Below are 21,255 nucleotides of genomic sequence, written 5' to 3' on the forward strand. Positions count from 1 at the left end.
AGAGAGTTATCTGTTGCCAGACACACATCACACTAAAGAAGAAACAAGGAAATTCTCTTTCAAACAGTTTGGAAAAAAAATATCTAGAACTCCCCTGAAATAAAGGAAACCTTCTGGTACAATCTATATCGCTAAGGATTTATTTTTTACCCTCCTTTGCCTCCTAAGAGAGTAAAATCATACAGGCACATTCAAGCCCTAGGAGTTTGGGGAGCGTTTTATGTATTCAAGATGTCAATTGAACCTCCTGTTGTTGTGTGTGACTATAAAGAAAGGGTTAAATGGAAGGGGGTGGCTTGGAAATGGGAATGTGAAGAAGAGGGTTGCAAAACATCGTTTTCCAACTTGCAAAAACTGAACTTTTAAGCTCCCAAAAATACACATGTGTGTGTCTGTGAGCGCAGGCAGATCTATTTCGGTAGGATTTAATTTTTTTTAATTTTAAATCTCAATCTCTGTCTTTCCTTTGCTGTGTTGCAAGCACTGAGCAGCCCCCTTAGGATCGCGTGGCAAAAGCTGCAGCAGAGGCACTGGCAACGCTGTTTATTTATGAGCCGCGTTCAAAGCCGCCCTCTCCCCATTCTCCTGCTGAGAACCACTGTCTCCAATCCCAGGTCATCTCTGGGGCCAAAGAGTTGGAGGCGGGGGCCCGGGAGCCTCCTTCCCACCGCAAACTTTGCCCAAGCTTGGGAGCTAGGGCGCGAGCCAGGACGCACGGGAACGTGCCCGCCCGCCGCCGCCTCCGCCTGGCGCTGGCAGCCGGGGCCTCACCTCTCCCCAGCGAGGTGCGGGCTCCCCGAGCGCAGCCAGTGGGCGGGGCCGGACCTCGCGGGGCGGGGCCCAAGGGGTGGGGGCTCGGGCGGCTGTATAAGGCCCGCGCCAGCTTAACTTCGGACTTGAGGTTATTTATTTGGGAAGCGCCTGGACGGCGGAGGTTGGTGGTGGCTGTGGCTGCGGCAGAAGGTGATTAAAAAAAGGAGGAGGCGGCGGCAGCGAGTGATGGGAGCGACGAGGCTCCCAGGCGCAGGCCAGAGCTGCGGAGCTTTCCAGGCACGGCGGGAGTGCTGAGCAGAAAGGGGAGCGTCCGGGGACCAGCAGCCGGCTCCTGAGGCGCGGGCTGGGTTTTTGTTCGGCTGCGCTCAGCGCCTGGCAGCAGGAGCGAACTACTGGTAACAACAACAACCCACCTTTCAGCAGCTCAGCGAGACTTAGGCTGCTGCGTCTGTCCTATTGTTTAGACACTTGCCAGGGGCTCCAGAGCGGCAGACCCCGCTCTCTGTCGCCGCCTTTCCTCTTTCTCACCTCCCTCCAGGGAGCGGGAGGCAGAGAAAGCAGCCGGGAGGGGGCAGGAGGCAGGAAGGAAGGACTGCCCTGGACTGTAGCCGCCGAGTCAGGTGCAGCATCTGGAGCCGGGTGGTGTCTCAAACGTCGGCGAGAGGACTGTTGCTGTGGAGGTGGGGGAGACGGTATCCCAAACCTGGGAAAAGTTCCTGCACTTTGAGAAGGAGAATCCACTTGTGGGAGGCTGCCAAGGGGCGAGAGAGAAGCTGCGCCCGCTTGGAGCTGGCTGTTGTTTCTTCCACCTTTGTCATCAGGTGTCTGCCACGGAGCTGCAGCGTATCCGGGAGACGAGAGGGGCTGACACACGCGCGCACACACATTGCCATTCAGCTATCGCCTGGGCTCTACCTGGAGTAGCGGATCCCACCCTCCCGCTGGCCACCCAGCTGTCCTCCAGACAAACTAGCAGGACCCGGGTCGTGAACACCTTGGCCTTTGCCTTTCCCCTCCTTCCAGCCTGCCTTCTTGCAAGTCCTGCGCTAGCCAGTGCCTGTTTCGCCTTCTCTGGAGCTCTAGTGCTAAACTTGGCTTCTTGGATTTCCTTTGCTGAGATTTTGACTAGTGAATATTCCTGTCCAGCTGCAGCGGTCCTACTGCCCTTTTGTCTTTCTGTGTGACCTCAGGGCAGGCCCTGGTGCAGAGCGTCGCCAAGGACACCGGGCGGGAGGCGGGATTGCCGAGACATCCTTCAGCTAAGTACATGTGTGTTTGCAAACCATCCTTGGCTGTCGGGAGATTGCGAGGACCGGTAGGGGCTACCGCTGAGCAGCAGGCTGGGGAGAGGCCGCGTGAGTGAACCGAGCCCTGCGCCCTGCAGCGCCGCCCCCAGTCCCCTGGGCTGGACAAACGCCCGGTGCGCCCCCGCGCGCCATGCCCAGTTGCTTGGCGCGCTCTGCTCCGGCCCGAAGGGCTTCTGCGCCTTCTAGCTTCAAGGAGTCCACTTTGACCAAGACCACCATTACTACTGAGCGCCCCGCTTCCTCCTCGCACTTCTCCCAGCCCCACTGGAATCGAAATTGTAGAGCAGTGTGTGGGATCTGAGTATCATCTCACTCTACCCCCTGGCAGCCGTCCTTTGCATCTTCACAGTCCTAGGAAGTCTCAGCTCTTTTACCGCCAAGTGGTTTCTTCAGCGACAGAAAACGTGTGATTTCCTCCCCCACTGCTCTTGGGGTCTCCTTGCAGCCTTGGCCAGGCCATTGATCTTCAGGTTCAAAAGTTGCCCACGGAGTTCCTGCCCTGCTACAAGAGGGTGTAGAGGGAAGGGGAAGGCGTGAGCCTGTTCCGGCTCTCCTGCCTTGAATATTAATTATTACTGTTCCATATTATTTTGTGCACATTTCCCCGGGCACTCTGGGTTGCTAATCCCGCGCCAAGCACTGGGCCTCAGACACTGCACCGTTCTGTCGGAGCAGCGAGCTAAAGAGAAATCCCCAACGCCGGCAAGCCAGGAGGCGGCGGGGGAAGATGCGCGGCATTGGCTGGCAGACGCTGTCCCTGTCGCTGGGGTTAGTGTTGGCGGTCCTGAACAAGGTGGCGCCGCAGGCGTGCCCGGCGCAGTGCTCCTGCTCGGGCAGCACTGTGGACTGTCACGGGCTCGCACTGCGCAGTGTGCCCAGGAATATACCCCGCAACACAGAGAGACTGTGAGTATGGGTTCTTCGCCCTCCCCTTCTCCCCATGCGGTAGCGCTTGCTTTGCTTGGAACCTGAAGTGAACCAGCAATACAGGGACCTGGGACTTGTGCCTGGTGAAGCCTCACTGGCTCTCCAGATCGCTCATCCTGGGTTGGGCCCTCCTGGAGGGCCAAGTACTGGAAGGCACTGCCCAGGAAAGGGTCACTGCCCAGGGAGGGGCGGATCCGCTGGCAGCTGCGTTTGGTCCCTTTTCCCTGCTCTTGTCCCGCCACTGCCACTAGCAGCCTCTTGTGGAGGAGTTGTTCGGGGCTGTGGAGATGGGAGCTAGCGAATAAGTATGAGAAAATGCCCCAGGCTAGGAGACACGACTTTGTTTTCAGATTCCTTATAAAGAGTCACCTTGCTGTTGCACACATTCTTAGGTCGGTTTTAGGATGAGTCCCCGCCCTTGTCTTCCCCCCCCCCCCCGTTGGCGTGGAGGAGATGGCAGGGGGCTCAAAGAGAGAAACTTAGGCTCCCTGTCTTTGTGTTCAGCTCCCGGGAAAGAAGGGAGGGGAGAAGGGGTCATGGGGTGTCCTGGGATATTACTATCAGGCAGGAAGGGTGCCCCAGTAGGGCCACAGCTGGCTTAGTGGCGGTTCGCAGCCCCCTGCTACTCCCTCGCTCGTCCCTGCCCTCTACTTCTGCCCGGAGGAGGCGGAGGTAGCGGGCCCCAAGGGACTCTTCTAAGCTGGCGACTGCGGCGGAGACCCGCGTCCCGAGGTTTAAGTGAAGTTAGTGTACTGGTTCTCCAAACCTGAACCAGCGCAGATAGATCAGACTGCTGAGGCGACCCGGCGGCCCTAGGCTGCCCCCTCCGGCTCTTCCTGCTGAGCCCCTGTCCCCCCCCATCCCCCCTACCCCCATCCACCTTTCTGGCAATTTCTGCGTCCCTTCACGTGGCAGCAGCTCCTCTTTCTGCCCCTCTTCGCGCTCCGGTGCCCACAGACATCCCCGCCTCCCTGCCTCTGCTGGTCTCTAATGAAGAAGTAAACGCAGTCCTGGCGTTGACGGCCCACGCGCTCCTGGTGGGGCGCTTCCCGAGTTCAGGGAAGCAGAGCATGGAGGCCATTCTCTTTGTGAATGCCGAGCCGCCGCCCCAGTCGCCCGAGCGCCCTAGGCGCGCTAGTGCTCTCAGGTGGCTCGTGGGCCGGGCGGGTGAGGGCGATGGGGACCAGTGCGCTGGGACTCCCCTCCCGCGGCCTCTTTCCCTCTGGGTGTGAGGGCCATGAACTGCGGAGAGGACGCCCTCAGATTCGCACTTCTGCACCAGTGCAGTCTGCAGCGCCTTGAGTTGCCCTTCTTATCTAATCCATCTCTCTGGCCACTGCTTTAAAGGCCAAGTTGAGCCCTGTCTTCTTTTGGAAAGGCTCATCTGTCCCCCAGCCTCACTGGGTCGCCCCCTACTCTTTTTCTTCATCCACTCCAAACCCTGAGTGCTGCGCAAGTTGGGCCTTACCAGGGTTGCCTCATCAACATGTGATCCCCGACATTTGCCTCGGGTGGGAGGTAGGGATTCCGTGTTATATCGAATAGCCGACAAAGGACCCCGACGATTTTTGGAACAACTTAATGAGACTTTGCTCAACGTGTAGAAATAGGCAAAAAAGGAAGGAAAGTCATGCAGAATTCTGTTTTTGTACTTGTCATTTCATGCTGTTCCAATTAGTTTATAGTGTAAGCACTAACGTGTCTTACTCAACCAAAAGGGAATGCACTCGGGGAAAAAATGACAATTGGGTTTTAGATCCTTGGGAAAATAAAAAATCCCTGTAAGGGGATTTTTAAAGAGGTTCAGAAAATAGTAGTCAGTGTTGTCTTATAACATTTTATCATTGACAAAGTAAAAACTTAAAATGCATATTTCAAACATGAAGTTTTTAGGACGAAAGTAAGAGAGAATTTAGGACCTTGCAGGAGAATATTCGAACCTCAGCAAAAGCTTGTTTTACTTGAAATGATTGGAGGCAGGGCAAGTTTAGATCTTGACCTGAGATGCCAGGAAAAAAAAAAAGGGTTGTGACTCTTGAAGGAAAAGTGGTGCTGAAATCTGAACAAAAATGTTAGGGCCTGAATACCACTTCCATTATTGCCCCCGCTAGTAGTTTTCGCTTTACAATCACAGCAGGGTTCCCTGAGCTGCAAATAAAGAGTTTAGTTTTCATACAAACATAGAATTGTTGGAAAGTAAATGCAGGTCTTTGAAGTGCATTTCTTTTGATGGCCCTCTAACTTTCTTCTTTACCTTAGGAAGTTTAGCCACCATGCTCCCCTAAGGATAGTGTTCTTTCTAGATTTAAAACTTTGTTCTTGAATAGTATGAGAATATGATTCCTTTAACTTTCCGAGGGGAACTCCAGTAATAGGAAAATAACAGAATACCTGTGAATTCGATACACACATCCTTATAAAAGCAAAAATCAAAAGCACACCACACACACACACACACACACACACACACACACACCAAAAGAACAATTTTCATGATAATACAATTACTTCGTTTTCTTGTCATCATGGGCCAGCCAGGATGAACTTTGTAAACTTGAGCATTTATGCAATATTATTTCAAAGGTTGTGGTTGCCCCTTCTCTCTCCCATTTGTTTTCTAAACCATACACTAATTAATTTAATTTTTAAGCTTAAAAGTTCAAACCTACTTTAAATTTAACTTTGCTTAACTAAGTTAATAGATATAAAATGGAGCTTTCATTTTCTGGTTGTCTCTTAGGGATTTGAATGGAAATAACATCACACGGATTACGAAGACAGATTTTGTGGGCCTTAGACACTTAAGAGTTCTGTAAGTGTTCTTCTCTAATATGGGGAATTGTATTGTATTCAAGATTGCACTTTGAGAATTGTTAATAGTATCAGTTTTTCAAACCTTTCCAATGACAGAAATTTTAAAAATGTAAAGGCCTTGGTTTCTTTATTTATTTTACTAAAAGCACAACTTTTAGTAAAAATTTGGGCTTTCATTTTAAGTTTGGACACATGCCATAGAAACAATGTTATAGAAATGACCCTAAGACTGTTTGAGCATACCCTAAGTGCCTTATGCATATAAACTTGTAGAACAGTCGCTTTCATAGTGTGAATAAATAATGTGTGACATCTGATATTTTAGTGTTTGAGATTAACTTGAAAAAACTCAGGTAGATCTGTGGTTTAATAGTATTGAGCTAAAAATATTTAGACTTTTTTTTTCTAAGAAAAAGTAATTTCTAACATTAAAATCAAGCCATCCAGCTTTTTAACAGAGCTTAGGTAGAAAAATGTTTATCTATAAAACAGCATCATTAGTTATATTTTACCTTTAATTTCCTTACCTTTAATATCTTTGTAGCTTACATAAAATAGTTGCACTATGATTACTTCTTTACTTAGTGGGTTAATTTAGCTGTGAATAAACCATTATTCAAAGTCAATGCTACATAAACTTGTTTTCTCCCACAAGATTGTATATATTTATGTCTTAAAGGTCATATACTTTTGATCTCTATATACCCAGTGTTCAATTTTTAAAACATATTTTGGTCCTTATGAAATATTTTGGTTGCTGATGGGTATCCATAAGTCATAATTGAATATGTGTATGATGAATTACTGTAGTTAAGAACACAGTTGAAAATCAGTGTACCAAAAACAGCTATCAAAGCTGCAATTTCACTGCTTTTCTGTTATATTTAAGGTTTAGAGTTTGAATAGTAAATTTACTGAGAAACTGCTTTAATGTTTCTGTAAAAGTTTTGTGATGTGGATGCTTTTTCTTCTCCATGAGTTCTTTCACATATATCACCATTAAATTTGCTCCTAGTTCTCAAAGCAGAGCAAAATCTAATTTTAAAGAGAGAAAGAGGTTATAAATTTTCAGTTGCTGAATTGAAATTGACTTAGATGGTAACATTAAGAAGCATGTTACATTTTTTTTTCATTTCAGTCAGCTTATGGAGAACAAGATTACCACCATTGAAAGGGGAGCATTCCAGGATCTTAAAGAACTAGAGAGACTGTAAGTATTTTCAATTCCAAACTCATGACAACATGACTGTATTTTTACAAACACTTGAATTTCAAGGCTTATGTCTTCGATTTCATGTTTTAGCTTTAAAAAGCTTGCAAAAATAAAGGGAAGATGAGTAAGTGGTTTTCAGACAAATTTACAACAAGTAGAGTTTCTGGATATAGGATATTAATTTGTAATAAAGCACAAATTTACTTTTCTGAGATGTTTATATACTTGGTAACCATTGCTTTGGTACTGAAAGATGTACATACATGTTTTTCTTATTTGTTCATCTGATTTGTTTGCTTGCCTATGCAGGAAGAGAGGTGGACCTTTTGTTCCTATTAATAGTACATATGGAAGGGATGTTTTTCTAATAGTAATTTTAATTTCTATGATGTTACTTGGTGTGTCATTAGTGATATTATATTTTTTTCTGATGATGATTTAACTTTTTATCAGTAGAGTGAACATTATTAATAATTGTTATTCACAGCTTTATTTTGTTATGCTATAGTAGCTTTTCAAATATTCCTTTTGGGAAATAAGAAAGATTACCAAAGTAAGATCTGTTATCAATGTGTAGTCATGTAACATTGACCTTTGTTTTTCCAAAATTAAATGTAACCTTCAAATTAAAATCTATTTTTTAGACACAAATTCTTAATGGATTTATATTTATTACTTGATGATTTTTTTAGGTTCACAGTATATATTTACATCAGACCAAACCTCTATCTGAAATAGAAAAAAATTACAGACTTTGTAGTTTGAAATGTGATTTCATGTCTCATAGATCTTGATTATTTCACTTTAGAAGGTTTGTATTCTTAGGACAAGTAACAGATTTACTAAAAGTAGTAACAATTATTTAACAGTTTTCACATCTGATTTAATAGTCACTTTATATACAAATAACACTCTTATTTCAAATAACAAAATATATTCACTTTAAGCAGAACACACAGTTGTATTCACTAGGCCCAAAGGCAGAAGTTAATTCTGTGTAATTGTCCATAAGTTGAAAAATGACTGGTTATCTTCTGAGATATTTATAAATGCATAGATTTCATTTTTATGACTTCAAGTAAAACACAGAAATGTGTACTATATTTATTATAAAACTTGGCCATGATAAATACTGAAATATGGGGAATATAATTGTAGAGTTCAAAATAAATTTAAAACACTACTTTGAGCTAGTTTGGGGGGAAAGTAAAAACAAGATAAATATTTGGTTGAATTCATAGTAAAGTTCATAAATTCATAACCTATGTCTAAATACATAAAATTATTCTGAAATTATTTATTATTTGATGTTCTTCAGAAGCATTCATAGGCTTTGTGACTAACTCACAAATATATCTTTAATCCATCTATTTTTAAAATATTGATATAATCATTTAAATGAACAGAAAATTTCATAATTTTATATATACATAATACATATATAATATGTATATAATATATATATATATTATATATGTATTATGTATATATACAGTTTTCCAAGAATAACTTCTAGCAGTCACAAAGAAGTATCTATATCTTGGTTTTTAAACAATTTTTGAATCATAGAAGGAGTCTTAATGGTTTTTCCTGCAGCCTCTACTTTGGTTATATTGTAAATATTTTAAGAAAGACTAGAAGAAAACATACTTTCTGGTTATTTTTCAAGCTACTTCCAAATATCATTTGAACTTTCATCTTGACTAAATTAACTTTTCCTAAAAATTATTAACCAGACGCTATATTATCTGAAATTTGATTAGAGTTGTAAGTGGTACTATTTTTTGACTTTGCCTTCCTCTGGGAATGTCACTTCATCTCAGAACAATTTTCTGTTCTACTAAGACTAAGTCAGATGTTTCAGAGTGGGAGAATTTGTAATTTTGAATGAAAACTAATATATATGCAGGACTTCTTTAAATCACCCCAGCTGTTGGCTGAGAGCAAATATTTCATATTTGTGAGGAAAAGCTGAGAAAAATTCCTTTTGTTTACAACTGCCAAGTCCATCTGATGGAAGCACATTGTTATCTGACAGCCAATTCATCTCCTTGGGACTCTGGAATTCAAAACCATTTCTTAGGAACATTGTGGATACACTTTTCAAATATTTATTTTTTAAATACATTAAATGGCAAGCAGTTTTACTAAGGAATGCATTCAAGTTATTGTGAAACAAAAAAATTAAATTTTGTTCAGCATATTGTTTTAAAAATAAAAACATAAAACAACAACAAAAAACCTATCTTGTGAGTATCATTCTCAGATTATTATGGCCTCTGGTATATACCCTTATTTTAATCGGGGTCATTTAACATCACAAAATTGCTTGCTTTTTCAAAGAACAGCAAGGGACTATGTGAAAGATAGCAAGTAATCAATGAATTAACTTTAGCTATGAATTGTGTAAACTTAAATGATTTTTAATAATTTAGATGTGAGATTTTATACTGGAACTCTCAATTATGAAAAGATGTATAAGTGCAGGCATATGTTGTAAATACCATCCATACAGTGAACAGTGATTTAATTTTCTTTCCTTGTATGAAGATCAAAAAATAAATAAAAATGTTTATTTTACTTGTGTGTAATGTATGGTTCTAAATTATTTTCATTTTAAAGTGATAAAATAATTGTAAATGATTTTTGTGAAAATTTCAAAGTTATATTTATCTCTTATTTTATTTTGATGTCCTTTACACTTGATCTAGAGGGGAAAAAAGATCTGAAAGCAGAAGAACTATGCCTTTTTATAAATCCAACTTTTTAATCTGTAAGAAGCAGGATCCTGTTGTTAAGTTGAATTTAATGTTAGCATGGAATAAGAAAGCTATTATTTGTAAATCAAAGCAGTATAGCTACAAGAGAAAGATATTTTTTCTACTTCAAAGAATGGATGCAATTCTAAAATCTCAAGGCCAAATGTCAAGAAGTACATGGATGTTGAAATCCTTCCTTTCTCTTGTCTCCTTCCTCATCCCTTTCTTCCTGTCTCTCCCTCCTTCATGTCTTTCTTCCTCTCATTGTGTTCTCCCTTCCCCCTTTCCTTTGGTTTATTTTTCCCCACCTTCTCCTCTTGTTTCCTTTTCACTCCCTTCTTTGTGTTGTTTAGAAACGACATCAGATGATGTGGTCATCATCAGAATGTGGTTATGAATCACTGTAAAGGGACTAAGTTAATTGCACCTACACACCTTCCTGTTTCGTCACTCTGTCACCACACTCCCAGACCTACCACGTGTAGTGGCAGATTTTCTAAGAGGCTTTGTATTGCCAGCAGTACCAGTTTTTCTGGGAAAAAAAATGAAACCTTGAGTACTTTAAACCTTTTTATATTGTATTAGCTGGTCTCCTATAGTTTAATCAGAAAGTTCTATAGAAATCTAATGTGGTTAAACGACTAGCTAATTCAGTACAAATCAATTAAGAGGGAAAAAAATACCAGTTAACTACAGTAACAATTCAGAACACTTAGGAAGTATGCTTCTTTCATGTACTTCCTAAAAGATACCTTTATATATCCACAATAAATTCTCCAGACAAAATTACTAATACAAGATATTCCTCAGCTGGTACATAATTCTCTAGATGGTATTTTTTTTTTAAGTAACATTGAGACCCAGAAGTTCTGTGGGCTGGTATAAAATTCTGTGGCTTACATAAATTTACAATTCATGTACGATTGTGATAATGCTTTGTAGTCATGGAGTTATATTTTACAGCCTTTTTTTTTTTTTTTGACAAGCTAGAATACTTAAGGGTTCCACTATTGAAAACCGTCTTCCTCTTTTGAAAATTCCTTCATAACCCAAATGCAAGAGTATAAGAAAGTTTAAGGCTGTCATTTCAAAGACATTTTGGTAGTTACTTCAGTACTGCAAAATTGAAACTTAGATATGTTTGTCTAGCTTATATTAAGAGACCAAGAGCATACCAAGGAAAATCTTGGATATTAGGCTTTTCCTGGACATTACAATCACCTTATAATCTTCAATAAGGAGATTGTTGAAGTGATAAAGTACACAGACTGTGCCGTCTTCTCCCACTAACAATGTGCTTTTCAGACAAATATTTCTTTAAATCTTTCCAGTTTTAGTCTCTTTCTATTTAAAATGACATTTTCTTTCCTTAAAATTTTCTCTGGCTATTCATTTTTTTTTCTGGATAAATTTGTCCTTAAAATATTGAAAATGTAGCCATATGTTGAATCCTGAAAAATAAGCCTGTTAAGTATTTTAAAGTTCCTGCAGAGTAAACACAAAACAAAAATAACAAAATTTCCAACAAGTTGATGCAAATCAAATATATTCATTTTAATTTAGAGAAATCTTAGTCTCTTCCCAAAGAGCCTATCTTTGAATAAATACTGTATTTTTATCAAAGATATCCAAGGGGCACATTTCTTTTCTTTTCCCAGGGTGGTGCTGAATTAGTCCTCTTTTCATGAACACTCCATTCATAAGCAAGTGACAGTGTGAGGTTGAGAGCCCTGGCACTCTACAGCCTTTGTTATGGGTTGCTACACATGAATTCAAGTGGAGAATATGTGGTGGAACAGGTCTGAAGGAAAGCACAGTTTATCCTGTTCATCAAGGATGTCAAGAACCCCTCTTCTGACTCATCCTACAAGTTTGTAGGCAACACATAATATATATCTTTTCTTATTGTAAGGACAAACAAACCATGCTCTCTCCTTGGACAGGAATGTGAGCTCATTTCAAGAGTTGTTCTCTGGTATCTTTGCACCTAGGTTGAAAGGCACTGTGGTTGCTTTCTTAGAAATTCTCTTTAAAGAAATATATCAAACTAACAGAGGTTGAGTGTGCACGTTGCATAAGGTAAAAATACTCTAAAATAAATACACATGGACTATTTTAAATTGTATTTCCTGACTCTGGCCATAGAAAGCTTTAATGCAAATGAGCTGTTGTAAGTTTAGCAGAATATTCAATCCATCTGAGAGGTTTTCTTGTGCAACCTGTTTTTATGGTCTCTGAAGTCAAACTGTGGTGAGAAGGCCTGTTTGCCCTTATAAATTCTGAAGCAGCAAGGCTGTTTATTTTTCCCACATCTGTTTTGGGCTCATCCTTTGTGACAGTGTTTGCTGGATGCTGTGTCTTTTATACCTCCTTTGAAATGAGTAGCTTCGTTTGCACTGTTACAAGGTATTTGTGGAAGCAGTGAATGTCAAATATTTTACATTTTATTCTGCTTTTCATTACTTTTGGATGGATACCTTTCTGGCTGAGTTATGCCTTCTACACTGCATTTCCCAACTTTGCACAGAATGAGACTTTTGTATATGGACTTCATATGTATTGTTTTTATCTTTTTTTAAAGAAAGTTATATCTGCTGGTCTGGAAGGAATATTCATTGGTAGAAATCCTTTCAGAATGAAATCTTGATAGTAATAGGAATAAACTGGTACTATCAAAATTGAAATATTGTTTCAAGATAGCATTTACAAAAAAAAAAATTGGTTTCCTAATTTGAGCATCCATCTACTCTGAATGCAGGTAGGCAGTTCGGAAAGACTGGCTTTGTGAGGCTGTTTTAGTATTTGGTGTTGGAACACAGAGTTTGAATTATCTAGAACTCCTGTGTAGAGGCACCTTGCAATATTCACAGCTGCTGCCTGGTGTCTCCTGAAACACCAGGCAAATACTTATCAGTTGTATTGTTGACTATACTTTCTAACCAAATACAAACTTTCCCTCCCTCTTTTATAAACAGAAACATTAGGTAAGATATATATATAAATCCTTAATTGTGATTTCCCTATGAGATCTTGAACACCTTGCTTCATCTTTAAAAATTTCAGTTTCCTCATCTTTAAAACAAGGATATATATTATGGTATAGCTTATACTGGTAGTAGATGATTTAGGTAAGGTAATGTACAGTTTCACAAAATTCTTTGCACACAGTGCCTAAAGAACTATCATTATGCATTTCAATATACCTCTTATTTCTCAGAAGTTGATTTAAAATTATGTTATCTTAACTATTAATGTGTGTGCATAACAAATTTATGCACTGTATATTAAAATTATGCAACACTATATGTATTATACTGTTAATTTCATTCTGAGTTTCTGTTAGCATGTAGTATGTGATTAACAGAAGAGACATGAAGATAATCCAAATTCTTCACGTTTTGTTTCAGAATGTTTGTCATAAACTTTGTGAATTGTAGAGAAATATGAATAAGTAAAAGAACTAAATAGGAAGCAGCCTTTTTTTTTTACTAAAAAGAGTTGACCTCTATAGCACAGAATACAAGGGATGAAATTATCGTTGATATCACTACTTAAAATACAGAACTGTTTATTTAATACAAGCTAAATTGATAATGCTGTTGAAAATTTATGTTTTTGTAATGCATGATAAATTTTAAAATACTTGATCTAAAAATATTAGAATAAAAACATTCAAGAAAAGATAATTGGAAATTTTGTCTAAGAAGAGGTCAAAATAGGGAACTAATTAGTTCTATTCCTGGCCATTTATGTATGAGAAACAGGAGGTTGGAAATGATAAACTTTCTAAGGCAAATTTATCAGATGTTTATTACAGACCAAGTGTGCTGCAAAAATACCCTACATTGAGAATGACATGTAAGAAAAAAAGCATGAGTTTTTCACTGGCTTTAGTAAAACTGTTCTTCTTTTACATTTTAAATTGGATGGAAGATTACAAATATTAATTAAATTGATGTAGAAGTTGAATAAAATAAGAGACTATATTGTCTATGAAAGGACAAGAGTCACGGGAGCAGCCAGCACATGATAATTTAGAACAAAGCTTGTCAATAATGTTCAGGTGCCCTTCGAATAAAGGTTGTTAAGAATCAGCATTTCAGAGGCCAGTGGTGTTTTGCGTGACACAGAAAGGTCATTCACTCTAATGAAAGTCAAACTCAAAATTAGCTGGTACCAGAGAATGAGCACTTATTGGGACTCCTTCTCATCTTTGCTCTAAAATAAAGTGTCTGGGAGAAAGATCACGAACTTTTCTCAATCCAGGAATGCCATCCAGAAAATTCCCAGACAGTCTTGGAATCTTGGAGGCAGATTCCACCTACGGATGATGATGCAGAGCTAGGTGTCATTTTACCTCTGCTATCTCCTCAGACATGATTAAATGTCATTTAGTGTCCTTGCTCTGAGCAGTCACAGTTGACTTACCTAGTCTGTACAATGAGCAAGTTTATGTGGGCCCCATAAACAGTCCTGCTCAGTATCATCTGTTCATTACATCTGTTTTCCTGTCTGCAACTATCACATTTTAATATCAGCAGCTCACTTTTGTTATAGTTCTTATTATAACACTGCTCTTTAAGCCATTAACAATTGTTTCGTACGTGGAATTGGAAGGAAGATAACTTTTTCTTCAGCTCTTTTTAAGGACTTGTTTTGCACCTTAAGAGTCTTTATTGTAATTCTAGATTTAAAAAACTGCTCTTTAGATTAAGGATTTAATTTATGGTCTTTGTACAATAATCTCTCCTTTCAAATATTTTCTTTATTGAATATTTTTTGGAAGAGCTTCTTTCTTTTTTACTGTTTTTGTGTCCAATTAACCTTAGTACTGATGGAAGAGAGAATATAACAGGAGTCCAGGAACCCAAAGTGAACATACTCTTTTTAAGAAAAAAACAAAAACCAAAAAACAAAAATTTTAAAAACCAGCAAACGTGTCCTGTTTTCTATTTGCATATTACACATCACTTACTGATACCGGCTCTTTTTGTCTAATACTATCTTGTCTGATGCTTAAAATGGAAATGTTTCATAGTTGGTTTAAACATATTTAAAGGTCATTCATAATTGCTTTCCTGAAAGAGTGAAAAAATACTTGAATTCAGAGAAAAAAAATTTCACCTGTATTTTTTTCTTTTTCTCTCAACCATAGGTATTTAAAATAGACATTTAAAAGGTGAATATAGAGTCATTTTTTAAAAAAAGAAAACATGGGGTTTTATTTTCAGGTGGTTAGTTTGTAGATATTTAAGAGACTGGTTATACAAAACTATGTTTTTCTGAAGGAAAAATTGGTGAAAAGTAAAGTTTCAGCAATACATTATTTTGAATTATTGTTTAGGAATGTTAGTCTGTGTTCTTCTGTGTCTCAGAAAGTATGTTCTGGAGTCATGCCACTTAAATTCAAATTCTAGCAGTCTTTGAGCTCCATGTCTCCCTCCAAAACAGCAGTTAAAAGTTGTACCTACACGGGGGATATTGTGAAGAGTGAATGAGATAGTTCATGTAAACCTGGCAGAACAGGGAGTATCACATAGTAAGCTTAATGCACTTACCTACTACTCGTGGAGCAAATTAAGAAACACTGGGAATATGAAGTTGATAATTAAGAGCAGGTCCTACTCTGAAATATCTACTTTTTCACAACACATGAAGTTGTATTGATGCAGACCCCTAACAAGAAAGCTACGGACAGCTGCCATTCACTTGCATTTCTGGATTTGTTTAAACTCATTAAATTTCTTTCAACTCTAAGTGATGCTGAGAATGTTTCAGGTGGGGGCAAGAGAGTGGGCAAAGAGGTTGATGGAAAAGGAAGAAGATTAGTGTTGCCTGGGACATGTGGAAGCTGGTAGGATGGTGGGGCTTTCCTTAGCCAGAGTGTAGCATCAAACCTGAAGAGGCATCACAAGAAGTATGCCAGAGGAAAGCTCTCTGGGTATAAAATTATGTCAAGCTCTTGCTGAACAATATCAAAAGAGGAGGACAGTCTGTTGTCAATCAACATATCTAAGACCCTACTAAGTGCCAGGGAAGGACATGTTAAATGAGAACAGACTTCTCTCTTTGCCTTCTGTTTTGCTTTAAAACCCAGTTAAGTACCAGAAAAGGCGGGAGGAAATACAAAGACAAGGTCTTTACCCTTGAAGAGTTCACAGGCTGGTGGGAAGAGACCACACTTGAATACATACCATATAGTGGAGGGACTTTTACTTATCAAGTATTTTGGGGACATAACCAAGGGAGGTGTTGAATCTATGTAGAATTGGAAAGTTGCACAGAGGATGTAAGTAAAGCAACTTTTGATGAAAAGGGAAGCCCCCTACACAGAGAGCTGCCTCTGCAGGAACTCAGGTTTGAAGGAGCATGGCTGCTATGGCTAAAGAATTGGATGACAGTTGTTAATTACATGGTGTGGATATGATTAAGAAATCTCATCTCTGCTGTTTTAGGAATCAGAAATGGCTCTTTGGACAATATACCTCCTTCCACGAATGACTGCTTTTCTAGAAAAATTTTCATTACCACTGTTGTGAATATTTGTAATTTACTTTCTTTGGAGGTGAATTTAGCAAATCAAAATCAGGCTTTATTTTATCAAAAATGGATAATGGTGGGATTGGGAAGTACTTCTTTCTCAGAATCATTCCCAATAGAGAACAAATAAAAACTTTTGGGTTCCATTTTACCTTGTTATGTACTTTATTCCTAAAATCTAGTGTAAGTGCGAAGTAAGCCCATCCTTTCATCTGTGCTTTTACTCTTTTCCCTTTATTTGTCTTGGCATCCTTTTTTAAAATTAGTGTATATTTTATTAAATGCTGAGAATGTTTCTGTCAATGAACAACTTCTTAGTGATATGAGTTATGTAACCAAAGCTGTGTTCACATTCATTGCCTTGTGACATCTTAGAATTAGGAATTCTGAAGTCCACTTGGTCCAGCTTCTCACTTAATATAGGATTGCCCTTTATCATGTTCTCAACAGAAAAAAAAAACATACACTCCTTGAGTATATCTAGGATAAGTAGTGGACAGTTTCTCAAGGTTGATCTCAGGGTAGATATTTCCATTTCTTAATATCCCTAATTCTTAGAAATAACTCCTTACTATCTTTCTTAGGAATCACAATTACTGGTCTCATTTCTGCCCTCTAGAGACTAAATGTAATTCTGCTTCTACCTGAGGATCCTTTAACTACATCAAGAATGATATGCTTTTTCTGTCCCCATATGTATTTTGAAGACTTAAGAAATACCTCTGGTTTCTTCAGTGTGATGTTAGTTTCTGCACCTACTTATACTCTTGTAAATTAAGCAGATTGTGTGTATTTTATGTTAGATTTATATTTTTTAAATTTAGATCTAGAAAAAGAAATAGGCTATTATTTTGAATTTAATGTTAAAACCAACTCTTAAAGAATTGGGTATGGGGGTAGAATTCACCTACGCTGTTCATAGATGTGTGTAGTCCAAAAGAATTGTCATATTACATCAGGATTTAAATTGAGTTAGAGTTGGAATCAAATTCTTTCTAAAACATCTAAAACACTCCAACATCAGTTAAACATTTAAAAGATATTTAAGCAATTTATGACATCACCATTCACTATAACTCTGAGCATTAAATTCAATGAAGGGTTGAGAGGCTTTGGGCTGAGGTGTGAACTTTGTTGGCTTTCTTCTGATTTTTCCTATAAGGACAAACCATACTTATAGGAAAAATCATACTTAACATTGTGTCACACTTTTATTTTATTTATATATTTTTAATATTCTTTTTAGTTGTCGATGGACCTTTATTTTATTCATTTATATGCCATGCTGAGAATCAAACCCAGTGCCTCACATATGCTAGGCAAGCACTCTACCACTGAGCCACAATCCCAGCCCATCACACTTTTATTTTTACTTTTTAGCTAAATAGAGGTAACAAAATTGAAATCTCCATCTCCCCACAATGCCTTGACTGAAAACTTAGGTCATTCAGGACAGAGTGTGAATTATTTTAAGACAACCATTTCCTGTACAATTTCTGTTGTATATGGAAGTTGCTTCACAGACTTGAGCCTGAGTCATGAAATCTTTCACCATTGTGTATATTCTGGTTGACTGATGTTGCAGGAGATTTGAGTTTAGAGTTAAGGCTCAGCAGTCATCATCTGAGTGAGCATAATGGAAAATTGCTTTAAAGAGTCATGTAACCAAAGGTGTAACCAACTTTTGATTTGCAATGCTTGAATTCTCTTGAATGTCACTCCATTCTTACTTGAAATTCAGGATGAGGCATGACACTATGAAATCGCAGTCTCATTGTTGGGTATTCTGTATGTAACATAAGCTTTGTTTTTGTTTTCTCAAAAGGCGTTTAAACAGAAATCACCTTCAGCTGTTTCCTGAGTTGCTGTTTCTTGGGACCTCGAAGCTATACAGACTGTAAGTAGATGCACACTGTTACTGTTGCTTTGGGTAGTACCTTGTGTTTTATTAGATGTGTTTTGGATCTGTTTCCTTGTGCTTTCCTGGAATCTGTGCTTAAATATATTGATGAATTGAAAGTTTGCCCTTTTTATGCTTTTTTTTTTCTTTTTTGTGGTGCTGGGGTTTGAACCCAGGACCCTGTGCATGCAAGACAAACACTCTACCAACTGAGCTATATTCCCAGCTCTGCCTTTATTATGTTTTGAAGGAAATATATGTTTAGTTTTCCAGTGGTTCCAGTGGCTTGTTTGGTTAGCATTCAGTGGTTTATTTATGTGTGGTTGTAATAGTGGTATTCTTTTTTTGATTATTTTATGATGGTGAGATTTACCTATTTTTAATGAAAAAGTTTGAATTAATTCTGAAGGGGAAATTACTATGTTTCCTCTTAAAAGGAAGTTGACAGTGTTTTCTTGTAAAGTTGATCTCAGTTTTTTTTTTGGTATTATTTCTGTAACCAAGGAGTAGTGTTTATTAGTCTGAAAATTTTATTATCAGCTATTGAAAGAAAATTGTAAATTCACTTTTAAATGTTCCCTTTTAAAACCAAGTTCCAAACTCTGCAGAATCAATGACTGGAAAGTAAGGTATTTATGTCAAATGCATCATAGGTTGTTAAAGGGAAGTAGTTCTTTAAAATATCATAATGTGAGTATTAGGTAGAATCAGTTTTTCATCCCCTGGAATGCTTGCTCACTGACCTAATAATGTATAATAGTGAAAACACATTTTTGAAGGCTTTTAAAATTAGATTTTCAGCCATATGAATGATGTTATACAGATGGTGGATAAGCTACAAAGTGTTGGAAAAATAAATAGCAGTGATTACTGATGCTCATATATGTTGTGAAAAAATAACTGCTGGGATCTATGGAGTAAATTGTTCAGAGTGGCCCCACCTGGATGGTGGGGAGTCCCATATGGTAGTGTTTGTACAGAAAATAAACATGTTGCTTTGTTGTGACTTTTGTAGTCAAGGCTTTGTAACCTGTAAGTTCAATGTTGTTACTGATTTCAAAAATAGGAAGACAGCCTTCCCACACACACCCCCATTGAAGCCAGAATCTCAGCTTGGTCCCTGAATACCTTATTTCACTCTAGGCAAAACTTTCCCACAGACACATCACATCTTCTCTCTAGTGTGACTTTCTTGACATTGTTTCTCCAAGGGTAGCCAAATTCACTGGCAGTATTTCTCTTCTTCTTTTTGTGTTCTCTGTTGCTTAATTGGTCCAATTTAAGTCTACGTTAAGCAATCAAATGAAGAATCCTCTTTTTAACAAATGTTCTCCAGGGGCCATCTTCCCAAGGAAATAGGATGTAGGGCTGCTATAAAAATTATATGTATATATGTGAATTGAAACTTATATTTAAATATTTGTGTTTGGTTTTTCTCACAATGGCCAGAGTTGGTTTTCTTAGTGTTTCTCTTTCTGCATTAGGTAGTCTTGATGGACTTCAAAGCTAGCATACAAAGAGCACTGTTAAGCAATTCCTCTGGTAATATAGTACCTTGAAAACCAAAACTCAGTAGTTTACAAAGTTGTTTTCCATGTACTGTACAAATGACTTTAAATGGAACAACTGTAATGTAAAATTAAAAGTATTAAGTTGAAAAGAGGAGAGTAGAGGAAGTACTCTCAGCCCAATCTCTGAGAAACAAGAGTGTTTGATGTTTATTCTAGAAGTAATTCTTGTGTTAATTTCCCTTTGAGTTTTCAGGTAGCACAATCTGCTGTAGAATTTCCCATCAGCAGACAATATTCTGTCTGACTTTCTGCCCTCTTTGACAATGTCACATAGTATACCAGGAGATTTTCTCTTATGTTTGGTTTTGTTTTTATAACTTTCCAAAGCTTCTATATGAAAAAAAATGTTTTGGAATATTTGAGAAGTGAATTAAAAAACCAGAACGCTTAAAAAGATGACAGAGTTTCCTAATTCATTAAAGGCACATTAAAATCTGAGAAAATGGAGAGCTGGGAAATACATTCAGAAATTTTCATGGGCTTGTTTGGCACAAAGAATGTTCCCTGGGAAGTAATGGAATCCAAGTAGTGTTTGTTAGGTGAGAGTAGCTACAGTAGGGACATGGATACGTTAATATGCCTGAAGTTATACCTTGATGTCTTAATGTTTAATATTAAACTTTAAGATAAAGTGGCCCTCTTTATCTGGTATTTGACAGCTGACACGGACACTGGCTGCATATAGAAATATAGAGGCTTAGTTTTTATCTGCATTGTCTAGCAAGGAATTTTCTTTTAGAATTGAGGAATGGTCACCTCACCTGAATTAGACTTAGATAAATTGTTAACAATTGTATTTTTCTCTTGAGAGGCAAACTAATAAGCTACATGTGACCACTTTTTAAAAATGACTGTGATTGCTCATTTAGAAGCCTTTAATAAACAAACAAAAAGTTTTGAAATAAACAACAAAAAGTTTGCAAAGCTGACTATACTACAAAGAGCAGGGATGCAGGTTCAAATTTTCTTCCTCTGATACATGTGCCTAATAGCTCACCTGAAACAAGTGTTCTGGTAGGTGGCAAAATGTGCTCAAAACTACTTGTGAAAGTATCCTTTAAAATGTTAACTTAAAAAGTAATATTTCTTGCACAAGAAAGATAAGTGATAGAAGAAAGTATCTAGGATTTTTGAAAAATAACATGGGTATTAGGACAAAGAAAGCTCTTGATTGGTTGTTGGGTGGTGGGAACTGGGTTCAGAGCATTAACACCAGGACTTTTATTACCCCGGATTTATAATGGGCTGTGCTGTCAGGAGATGAAAATGTTGTGTTTACATTTCAGTGTTAAATGATCATTTAATTAACACCTAAGGAAAAAAAAACCTTGTGAAATTCTTAGCAGCTTTTATTGTTGGTTTCCTGGGAGGTTTTAATATCCAAGTTTCATTGAGAATTCTTTTTGTAAGTAGAGACACAAAAGGCATTATAAACTTTTTAAGGAAGACA

At 38.5% G+C, this 21,255-nt stretch overlaps 1 protein-coding gene across 1 annotated transcript; it reads left to right on the forward strand.

Moving 5' to 3' along the window:
- Positions 1 to 2,015: 2,015 nt before the first annotated feature.
- LOC308659087 (slit homolog 2 protein-like) lies at positions 2,016 to 18,235 on the forward strand (the record flags this gene model as incomplete). Its single annotated transcript, XM_081312078.1, has 4 exons — positions 2,016 to 2,987; positions 5,749 to 5,820; positions 6,961 to 7,032; positions 18,160 to 18,235. The coding sequence occupies exons 1-4, from the start codon at positions 2,809 to 2,811 to the stop codon at positions 18,233 to 18,235; spliced, it is 399 nt and encodes a 132-aa protein (XP_081168204.1). The 5' UTR covers positions 2,016 to 2,808.
- Between the last annotated feature and the right edge of the window lie 3,020 nt (positions 18,236 to 21,255).

Source organism: Spermophilus citellus (genome assembly GCF_964194105.1).
Source record: "Spermophilus citellus genome assembly, chromosome: 10".
NCBI classification, from domain to species: Eukaryota; Metazoa; Chordata; class Mammalia; order Rodentia; family Sciuridae; genus Spermophilus; species Spermophilus citellus.